Here is an 11,267-nt window from a genome sequence, read left to right as displayed (position 1 = left end):
AAAAAAAAAGAAAAGAAAAGAAAAGAAAGAAAGAAAAGAAAAGAAAACATGTGTGCACACACGTGTATGTGAATCCACCCATGTGCAAAAACATGCACACACACACATACCACAAACACACCACACACAAAAAAACATCAATACCTAAGGCTCAGTTTGAAAAGCAGCTTTACCACAATCCCCCCCCCCCGCAGAGTGATTGGGGTGATTCCAGAACCCTCATCTAACGGAATCCAGAGAGTCTCTGTCTTCCCTGAGCAATGATATCATCTTCCAGCATCCGTAGCTCCCCCAGCAGCCAGCACTAGTGATCTGTCCATAGAACACTTGCACAGTGTCAGCCCCGGTGACAGGTGACCCAGATACACTGAGAAGAAAGGTTAGAGAGGTCCCCCACCTCATCGCAGGGCTTTCAAGCTAAGGGAAAGCACTCACAAAGCCAATAAGCCAGCATACACAAGTAGACCCTGCCGATATCAAACACAGCCTTGTGTGCAGTCATGGGAGAGAAGCAGAGAAGAAGATGGTGAATCCAAGGAAAGATGCCACCACAATGCAGTTCCTCCGGGCCTCTCCACTGCCTCTGGCAGTGTCAGACCCTCATCCTTCCCCCTAGCATTTACTTGAGAACTCCTGAGCTTGCAAGTCACCATGGGAGGAGCTGGGGCCGGAGAGTGACAATTGAGACTTGTCTGGGGTCCTCGGGGAACTCATCCATTATTCCAAAAGAGTCATCAGATGGAACATTTTGTCCTAGATACTGTGAAATCACCAGAGTCAGCTCAGATTTCAGCTGCAGCTGATATACAAAACAAAAACAAAAAAACAAAAAACAAAAAGAAAAAACACCTGCCTTAGTGATGGGGCTGATGAGAATCTGGCATTATAGACACCTGGTACTCCTGGCTCCCTAACAATTCCTTTAGTAATTCTTAGGAGCTAACCCCACCATGTCCCACAAAGGACATCTCCTTTAAACTAACACTTCAAAGTTTGAAATTCTCCAATGAGGTGTTGGCTAACACAGCCCTTCTATTCCAAACACCACCTACATTCTAAAGAGTTCTCCCCCAAGAAGAATAAAAGGATTAAGGGAGAATAGAAACCTGCCTCTGTCTCTTGGGGTATTACTGGTAGATATTTCTGCAGTTTGTTCCTTCAACAAACACTTAAAAGAGCCTTCTGTCTCCCAGGTCTGCCTAAGTGGGTTAAAAATGCAGCATTGAGTGAAATACACAGGAGAATCCACCCTCCCACAGGAGCCAGTGTAACATGTCATGTAAGTGCTGCCAAGGTTTGGCACCAACTTCTGACTCTTCCCTGTTTGAGCTTAGTGACTGTCTGTGACATCAGGACAGGTGAAGGATGAGCTATGCTCACTCCAAAACCAGACAAACACCTCTGTGGAATTAACAAAAAGTCAGTGAAGCTCAGCAGAGTGAGACACCACCAAGGGAAAGAAGCTCACCTCTTTCCATTGTAATGTCCCCAACAGATTTTGTACTGACATCAGGGCAGGCTCAAGGGAAGGAGCCACACACCTGCCTCCCTGCTATACCGGAGAGCATATTTTTACACTTGAGACTCTCAACTGTTGACTCAACTGTTGACTCAGATACAGAACCAATCTGTGTGCACTGCTTAGGCATTTTCTTTAAGATCCCAGCAGCCCCTGCAGCAGAAAGCATGCTGGATGTCACTTGCTGGCTCACTTGCAGCCTCATGCTCAGTTGGCTTTTATACACAGCCCAGGACCACCTGGCAAGAGAATGACACCACCCACTGTAGGCCTTCCTGTGGAGAGCCTTTTGGGGTGCCACTTGGCAGGAATTTGACATTGGCCCAAGGACAAGGAAATGGGCTTCAGGCAGGAATCTGACATTGGCCATGATAAGGAAGTTTCGGCAAGAATCTAACTTTAGGCTATAATAAGGAAGTAGGTTAAGGCAGGAATTTTAATGTTAGGGTGGCACAAAAGAGGTAGGCCTCAGGCAAAATTTGGGGCTTAGACAAGGAAGTGGGCTCAAGTATTTTGGTCATTATGACAAGTCCTTTTAAACCACTGTCATGGGAGTAATCATGGGACTCTGCTCACTGCCTTGCTAGCTCCTTATTGTACTGCTCGCCCTTAATACTTGCATGTAATTAAAGTGGTATAAAAGCAGACTGGAAAAATTATATTTGCCTTCAGTCTCAGCATTGACTGGGGTCATGAGACAATGTTGTCTAACTTTTTCTTTTTAATCCTCACTCCTGCTCTGGAGAACCTGTTGACTGACTGAGCGAGAGGGCTTGGTCACCCTCCTGTGTTGGGTAACAGTCAAGACAATCCCTCACAGAGCAACCTGATGAGGCATTTCCCCAATTGGGACTCTCTGATGGATTGCTCTAAGGTGGATCAGGTTGACAGTCAAGGTTAACTATGGCAGTAATGATCACTCAGATAACAACCAATACATTGATATAAGACCAATAACATATCATAAAACCTTTCGGGTATTCTATTTAAAGATATACATTTCATGGTATGTCAATCATAGCTCTCAAGAGTTGTTAGGATGCTAGGTGGCATACGCCTTTAATCCCAGCACTTGGGAGGCAGAGGCAGGCGGATTTCTGAGTTCGAGGCCAGCCTGGTCTACAGAGTGAGTTCCAGGACAGCCAGGGCTACTCAGAGAAACCCTGTCTCAAAAAACAAAAACAAAAACAAACAAACAAAAAAAGTTGTTAGGAAAAAAACAGTGGAGACTGACAGTAACCTTGCCACACAACCCTTGTACCTAGATCTACCCCTCTCTGGGTCTGGATCTTACATTTGTATGACCTGGTTGAACTCAGAAGTTTGTTTCAATCAGTCAGGTTTCTGGGGATGCTGGTGGATCACAGACCCACCATCTAAGCTATCCTCAGGACCACAGCACCCAAAGACATTGCTTCCTTCCTTCGCACTGAATGCTGAGAAAGCAAATACCTAGGAGACAATAAACGTATCCACTGAAGTCACAGGTACCAGCAACCGTAATCTGCCCAGGTCTCTGTCTACAGAAGGAGAATGGTGGGTATTCAGGGGTTAGAACACGCAGGAAGGAAACACAGGTGCGCAGCTCCTGGCAGAGGCTGGGAGGTATGCAGGTTCGAGTTGGCTCACTCCAAGATCTCCCAGAATTCTGCAGAAGTGATTTCCAGGATGTTTGGTTCTTAATTAGAGATGCCAAAGACAGAAAGGAACAAATGCTCTAATTGATATTGGAAGCGTAATGAAGCTGACAGAACAAAAGGTTGAGAATACAGCAGTGTGTAGCCCTGGCCAGCAAGAAATACATGACACATCTCCAACAATAAAAGTCCAAATTACTAGCATAAAGAAGGACAGAATTAGGCAATAACAGCCAAACTGCCTGACAACTTATTCTTAGCTGCATGGCTCCTGGCAATGGGGGGAAGAAAGGAAATTCACGCCCAGAAATAGACTAACAGCGGGACTTTTTTATATGGAATTTTTTTGTGTGTGTGAAGCTTTGCAAGAGGGATAGAAATGGCTTTAAGTCTCTTTTGATTTTTCTTCTTCTCTCTATGTTCTTTCAAGTAAAATTCGCATCAGTCTGAGGCAGGTGGATTTGGGTCTCTATGACTTGAAACAAGGAGGAAAATAAGAGTTGCTTGTGCAGGAATTCATCCTCCTTCTTCCAAATCTCTTCCACCCACCCCTGTCTGTCACACCTGGCCAGCTCCCACCATCTGAAGGGTGATGTCAACTCAAGTGTGTCTCCCTAAAGAGCACACTCAGAACAAGCCTGCCTTCCATTTAATCTGCTCTGTAAACCCAGTCACATAGGGGAACTTTGATCACACAGCCTGCTATAAGTGGTACACCCTGACCTAGGTAAAGCTGCTATGGTGGGGCTTGCTGTCATTTCCCTCAGGCTTCCGTGGCCCGCTCCCTACACAGCTCAGCAAGTCACAGAACACTTTATCCATTTCTCTGACATTTACCTCCTTGCCTCTTCCTCTCCCACAGACCAACTTCTTCACCAGCAGGAACCTTCCCTGGGGTAGAGAAGGCTTTAAAATGTTAATGCCTTTTGATTAGCCTTTTAAGGTCTCCTTATTGCGAATCTCCCTGATACCTGTAGACCGGGAATATAATTATGGCAGCAGAAAGTTACAGGAGCCATCTTCAAGACCCGAATGAATTTATACTTATCTCTTTGTGAGTGTGAGAATCTGTCCACTGTGGATGATGACTGCTTTCTGTGGTTGGCTCAGGAAGATAGTGGCATAGAGCATGTTGTGGTTTGAATGAGAAATGTCCCCCACAGGCATACATATTTGAACACTTTATTCCCCAGCAGGTGGCACTGTTTGGAGACATTGTGAAACCTTAGGAAGTGGAGACTTGCTGGAGGAAGTATGTGACTGGGGGTGGGCTTAATAATCTATAGGTTTGCCCAAGTTGCTGTTCTCTTTTTTGATTCCTGACTGCTAATGCAATGTGACCAGCCAGCCTCATGCTTCTGCCGTCATGACTTCCCTGCCATTACTGACCCTATCTCTATAAAACAGTGAGCCAAAATAAATCCTTTCTCCCTTAAGTTGCTTTTGTTGTGGAGTTTTATCACAGGAACTGGAAAGAAACTAAAATATTATACAACTGCAGACGCATGATAAATATGAAGCCACCACTTGGAAAGACAGATGCCCAATGATTAAATCATAACTATGATATGGAAACCGCATTTCACTTCCATTCTCTGAAGACCTTTAACAAAGGAAATACGAAGCACACAGAGTAGCCTGAAGAGCAGGGCCTCTTCCCAATTAACCCAAGTCCTATTCCTGAGAACCTATGAATGTATTCTGCTACATGGTGCAGCAAGAAACCAGGGTACCCAAGAGAGATATCCAAATCCTAGCCCCCAATGAGGGAGACCTTGTTTAGAAAACAAGATTTTTGCAGACAGGAGCTTAAAGGTCTCAAGAGAAAATCATCCCATGTCTGAATATCCCTTAAATTCAATGACAAGCCCCTGTATAAGAAAGGTCATAAAGAAATACAGTGGTATGCTCACACAACAATGAAGACAGTGGGTGAAGCTACACAAGCCAATGAATACCAGGAGTCACCTTTCCCAGTGCTTCTTGGAAAAGCAAGGTAACTTGGACATTATAAACATCTACCTCTTTCAGGCACCCAGTTCAATACTAAACTTTTTACATCAGCTCTTGTAACAATGCATTGGGCAAAGTCTCTTGAAGATCCATTGACAACCCTGAGGTGCCCTGTCAGGGTGGCTCCCATGTTGTGAGAACAAATGTCTACTTGCCCCAGACATGGAACTAACAGTAACTCAAAGTCCAACTTGGTGAACTAGTGAATTTATTGGGATTATTACTTAAAGGAATATGGGTGAGCGATTACTTACAGGAGCAGAAATGACTCAAAGATAGCTACTCTACCACAGCCCAGCTGGAAACCAGAGCACACTGCAGAGTCTGCAGGCAGCTCAATGGATTGAAGAATGTCCTTTCCTCTCCCTTAGGAAACCATGTTGGTTCCTACTTGTTTCAGGCATCTTGGTCTGAGCCTCTTTGAAGCATCTCTACTGGTCTGTGATGCTCTCACAGCAGTCTTTACTGCGAATACATTCTTAGAAAGGAGGGGCCTAATGAATCTTGTCAATTTCAGGAACATCCTGAAACGATTTTGAGTTGTTTACCTCCGGTCTCAAGGAGTTTCCCCAAAGGATGGAGTCTGCTACCCAACACCCCATGTAAGCATTAAAGATGTTTATAGTGAAATATGGGAGGGTCAGAGTTAGAGAAACACTGAAATGATAGAATCCGAAAGGAGAGGAGGGCAAGACAGAGAGAGAACAGAGGCACAGGAAGTAGGAGGGTGCTACCCGGTAAGGCTTTCAAAATGGAGGAGGCGACATGAGCTAAGAAGGTGGGTGGCCTTTAAGTCTAGAAAAGCCACAAGTGATTCTAGCAACATCTTCCAGAAGGAACACAGCCCTGCCAACAACTGGAATAAGATAACAAATGTGTATTTTAAGCCGCTAATTGTTACAGATACCATAGGGACAGATGTGAGGACCCTAACTCCCCTTCAGGTGTGGATGCTGGGTTTAGTGTTATTAAACTCCTGAGAATGCTAATTCCTTATTGGCACCTCCAGGGGGTGGCGTTTTGCTTTGTTTCGTTTTTTAATACCCTAAACTGTAGGGAGAATGCCACATAGCCCCTTAAATAATGGCTGATAGGATACTTCTCTTGTGCTTAGAGCTGGAGCTGTCTGTCAGCCAAGCTGCTGCTCCTCCCAACACTCCACCACCACTGGGGAGCCTGAGCCCTGGTGAATAGAGACCAGTCCAAGCATAGCTGCTGGCCCCCTGCCTCAGCCACAAAACTTCCAAGCAGCTAGTACAAGCTTTGGAAGACTCTACACTGAGAGAGCCAAGCCACAACGTGCCCTAGATGATCCAGTTTCTTGGAGTTACCCTCACCCAGGACAGAAGGAGGCATGTCTCCCTAGAGTCTCAGCAACAAGTCTCATCAATGTGATGCAAAGCTTGTGACTGGCCTTTAGGGAAGTCTTATGATTAATGGAATTAGAAGCTCTGCATCTGTCAAGCTGTGATGGCAGTCCACACAGGCACACCTGCTGTTCTACTGGTCACAGGAGCAGGCATCCTAATCATTTGGGAAGCATCTCTCGCAGGCAACCCTCTCTCCTGGTGTGGCACGATCAGAACGCCACAGGCCACTCCTCTCCACTGTTCTTCTGCCCCAATATGGGCTCTATCTCGGGTACAGTAGAATGGAAGTGGTTGTAGGAAGAGCAGACAAATAGCTAGAGAGTCTGGCCACAGCCACAGTTACAGTGGCAATAGCAAGGAGCCAGAGGAAGAATTCTGAGCATCCCCGAAGTTGGAAACCCAAAACACAAAGCCAAGAGGTTTATAATTCCTCCATGAAGGGACAGCAGGGTTCTAGAGAGTGAATAAAGGTAGAGTCTGGATGAAGCCAAGACACTAAAAGATGGTTAGAGTATTGATAAAGTGGAGAAACTGAGACAATAGAAGACAAAGACCATGAAAAGCCAAAGGTGGTCACTGAGGAAATGAGGACCCCAAGTTCCAGTCATGGGATGATACAGAGAGCATTGCCAAGAGTTACGGAGCCAATAGTCCTGACAGCCAGAGCTCAGGAGCTAGACCTCCAGTCCAAGAGCCAAGGAATGAGCCTCTGCCTTGGACATCTATGGCAATGAGCCTCTGGCTTCAAAAGCAATATATTACTTGCATAGACCAAACACTGAGAGTGTCCTTTGGTTGTACAGTTTTATGTAAGCCTTCCCCAAATTCACTACTGAGACTTTATTGCCACCAGATTTAACAGTAGTGAGTCAGTCACCCCTGGTTGGGATAATTCAGTGGCCCTCTGAAGACTTCCACCAGAAGACATGAAAGAGAGGAATCAAAGGCAGCCACCCTCAAATCTCGCTTCTCTAGATTCCTCCAACACTCCCTTTTAAAGCTACCCCGTGCCTTCTCCTGCTCCAGAACATTTGCCTACAGCTCAATTTTTTAAAATTAACTGTCTTGGACTGCAGAGATGCCTTACTCAGTAAAGTGCTTGTCACATAAGCATGCAGACATGAGTTTGAACTCTTGGAACCCATGTAAAAACCGGAGCATTCCAGGCATGCACCCATAACCCACTGCTGCAGAGACAAAGAGAAGTGGACTCACTGGGCAGCCTAGCCAAACTGGTGAGTTCTGGGTCCGAAGATAGGGTATGTCCTAATCATGACAGAAAGTAATTGAGGAAGACGTCCAGGGTTAACCTCTGGCCTCTACGTGCGTGCATACACATGTTTACATACACACACATATACACACATACACACACTTATACCCCTACACCTCTCGGGGCCAGACATGGCCATATGGCTGCCTCTCTGTTGCTCTATAGTGAACCACAGATGCACTGTCACGTGCCTATGGACAACAACCCTGGCTGCAGGAATACCTGCTGAATCTCACCACTAATAATAAAGGTCAGGCATCTCTCTCTCTCTCTCTCTCTCTCTCTCTCTCTCTCTCTCTCTCTCTCTCTCACACACACACACACACACACACACACACACACAGAGTCATACACAGGCACACAGAGACACATGTAGACAGACACAAAGAAAAAGATACACACACATAGACATCCAGACACATACAGACAAATACACGCAAACACACATAGACACAAATTAATACATACACACAAAAACCCACACACAGAACACATAGACACTCACGCAGTTACAAATATAAGGCTGTCTCCTGCTTTCTTTAGTTTGTGTTAGCTCCTCCACTCTCACCAAATGCAGAGGGCATCTGGCCGTTTCCAGATGTTTATACCCCCAGACTCTGTTCTGTGAAAGTCACAAGGTCACAGAAGTGAGCCTGTTTGTCTCCACGAGTCCCATTTCTCCAAATTCCATACTTGACTCAGTCCTCTAAGTCCCAGACCCGATGTGCAGAAATGGCTCTGCAACAGATACACAGATGGCTCCAGAGAGTGCTAATGACTCTGTCGGGTGTCACAGAAACCCCTGGGGTGACACTGTGGCCAGCACAGAGCCCCGCAGACAACGCCATCCATCCTCAGGCCACAGCAAAGTGTATTATAAGCACAGACACAGAAGCCATAGCAAATGCATCAGAGCCACTTAATTAAATCCCAGGGTTGCAAGCAATGCCTGTCTGAATGCAGCCCTGGGCTTGGTGATCTGACAACTCACTCCATTTGGCTCTTCTAAAGAGTGGAGTCTTCTTCATAAGACTCTCCTGGGGCAAAAAAAAAAAGTCATCTTCCAAAATATATCCTTCAGGAAGGGCAGAGGGTGAGCTCATTTCTGTGCAGTGGGAACAACTACAATGATAACAGCAATAGGATACTTGACTTTGGACACAGTGTGTGTGTGTGTGTGTGCGTGCGTGCGTGCGTGCGCGCACATGCGCGCACATGTATGCATTTCTGTAGGAGACTTCATCAGAGCAATGAACAAGGATTTCATCCTAGAGGGCTCCACAAGGCTCCTGGGAGAGACCCAAAGGCTCAGGGGAAACAGAGCATGTCCTTTGTTTGAGCCCATGTCAATATAGGCATTCAGACACCTCCCACCTAAGCCTCCGCCAGTGTCTCCTTTTTCTTGAATGATGTAGAGACAGGCATAGTAAGCTGGAGACACAGTTAAGTGTGTTAAAGTACTTACAGTGTGAGCATAAGGGCCTGACTTCAGATCCCAGCACCAACATAAATAACCAGGTGTGTACTGTGAGTCAAGCTCGGGGAAGTAGAGACAGGAGGATTCCCTGGGGCTTGCTGGTCAGCTGGTCTAAACAAATCAGGAAGTGTCTGGTTCAGTCAGGTACCAGTCTCAAAAAATAAGACGAAGCTCCATGTGTGCTCTCAGATATACACACAACTCTCATGCGTGTGTGTGTGTGTGTGTGTGTTTGCATTTATGTATGTGTATGTGCGTGTGTGTGTGCATGTGTGTGTGTGTGAGCGTGTGCATTGTCAGAGTCAGGTCTTTCTAGACTCTTAATGTGGAAGGCCTGAGGTTTGTTTTTAGTCTGGCTTAACACAGAACCCAAGGATTGCCAGGTGTCCTGGGGTGAGGCCATATTGCAGGTTTTAAACTAGTCTGCCTTTGTCTTTGGGGATAATTCACGTCCCACGCCCACGAACCAAGCTAAGCCACACGGGACACTCCTGCAGCTTCACGACTGTTCAATTAGACTTTATGGCTCCATCCTTCTTTATCAGATATACTTCGGACCAAAATATGGCCCCGTGCAGGCCACAGAGAGAAGGCTTCCGACCCATTCCAGACTTTCCCTTCCCAGCCACCAGAGGGTGTCTAAGACTGACAGCAAGGGCTGTTGAGGTGGTTCATTAGGTAAGGCACCTGCCTCCAAGCATCCTGACCTGAGTCCAAGTCCAGGAAGGCCCACGGTGGGAAGGAGAGACTTCAGAGAGCTGTCCTCTGACCTCGGCAAGCGTGCTGCTTGCTTAACGCACATTGAGACATTAAATTAATTAATGTAAGATTGGGCATGCTAAGGCCTAGTCCCATTTCACCTCTGAACAGAAGCAGACTCTCGATGAAGGACAGGACTCCGTCCTTCTTGGATTTCCCTAAAATTTCTGAGCAGAGTGGAGCTGGGAACTCTCTTAAAGTCTCAGGGACAGAATGCTTTCTCTCTGTGATCTATGCTGCAGAAGCAATGGGCAGCCAACGTGCTAAGGAGGGAGGAAAAAAACCCAACAACGGAAACACTAAATCTTAAACAGCAGGGACAATTAAATTCCCGGCAGATTCTGGAAGAAACTGGAGCCAAAATATTTGGTAGTATTCAAATTAAGTTGGGAGGTGCGTGGTGAGGATTTTTATTATTATTTTAATAGCCATTTACTTTAATGTATATTAACAAAATTTTAACACATCAAGCTCGTGGGTTTTATTATCTTATAACGACCCTAAATTCGTTTTTAAGCTTGAGAAAGGAGGCGCTTATTAGCAGCAGACTGAAACCAGCTGAGGCAAACAGCTGCTCCAGGACAGCAGGACATGGGAAGAAAATCTACTCACTAAATAACCCGATTGGGCAGAGGCAGTTGGTAAAAATTGAAATGATGTATGGATTGCCAGAGGAAAGGAAATAGCTTGCTTGTGGGAAAGGCAGAGAGGATGGAGAAGAGGGAGGGTTGGGGGAGGGTAACTGTGTGAACAGATTTTCCACTTGAGACCAAGAACCAGAGAAGGAAACAGCTGGCTCCTGCTGACCCAGGGCTTCACGGATCTCCTCAGTGAGGTCATTCTCCCTCCCTTTAAATAGAGGAACATTCAGACATAATGTGCTAGAGATGAAAGGAGGAAGGGAGAAAGAGAGAGAGAGAGAGAGAGAGAGAGAGAGGTGAGCATATGTGAGCATGGTCATCAACTGCCTCCAGTACCTTCACAACATCTTCATCAGCAGACCTGCATTCCACAGACTCCAACACGTCCACCACAGATCCATCTTCCTGAACCCCCACGACCTTGACAGGAACCGAGACGGGCTTCCCGGTGAGAATGGCGGTGTTCAAAACTTCTGTGTCCTGAGCAAGGAAGAAGAAGGCACAGGTGATCAAACAGGTGCAGGGCTGAGCCACAGGTGAGCAAACAGGTGCAGGGCTGAGCCACAGGTGAGCAAACA

At 46.2% G+C, this 11,267-nt stretch overlaps 1 protein-coding gene and 1 long non-coding RNA gene across 4 annotated transcripts in view; one reads left to right on the top strand and one right to left on the bottom strand.

Moving 5' to 3' along the window:
- The window catches only part of LOC116068454 (transmembrane protein 132B), a 337,983-nt gene that overhangs the window by 27,524 nt on the left and 299,192 nt on the right, over positions 1-11,267 (bottom strand). For all 3 annotated transcript variants that reach the window (XM_031338009.1, XM_031338010.1, XM_031338011.1), the window contains one exon: positions 11,026-11,169. In XM_031338009.1, the coding sequence (XP_031193869.1) occupies positions 11,026-11,169 (144 nt within the window). The remainder of the gene's footprint in view (positions 1-11,025; positions 11,170-11,267) is intronic.
- The window catches only part of LOC116068455, a 26,109-nt gene that overhangs the window by 3,050 nt on the left and 11,792 nt on the right, over positions 1-11,267 (top strand). Inside the window, exon 2 of the long non-coding RNA XR_004109589.1 lies at positions 1,194-1,279. This is a non-coding gene — a long non-coding RNA (uncharacterized LOC116068455). The remainder of the gene's footprint in view (positions 1-1,193; positions 1,280-11,267) is intronic.

The sequence above is a fragment of the Mastomys coucha genome, unplaced genomic scaffold (genome assembly GCF_008632895.1).
Source record: "Mastomys coucha isolate ucsf_1 unplaced genomic scaffold, UCSF_Mcou_1 pScaffold22, whole genome shotgun sequence".
In the NCBI taxonomy this organism is placed as follows: Eukaryota; Metazoa; Chordata; class Mammalia; order Rodentia; family Muridae; genus Mastomys; species Mastomys coucha.
This window is presented reverse-complemented; position numbering and strand designations above follow the sequence as displayed.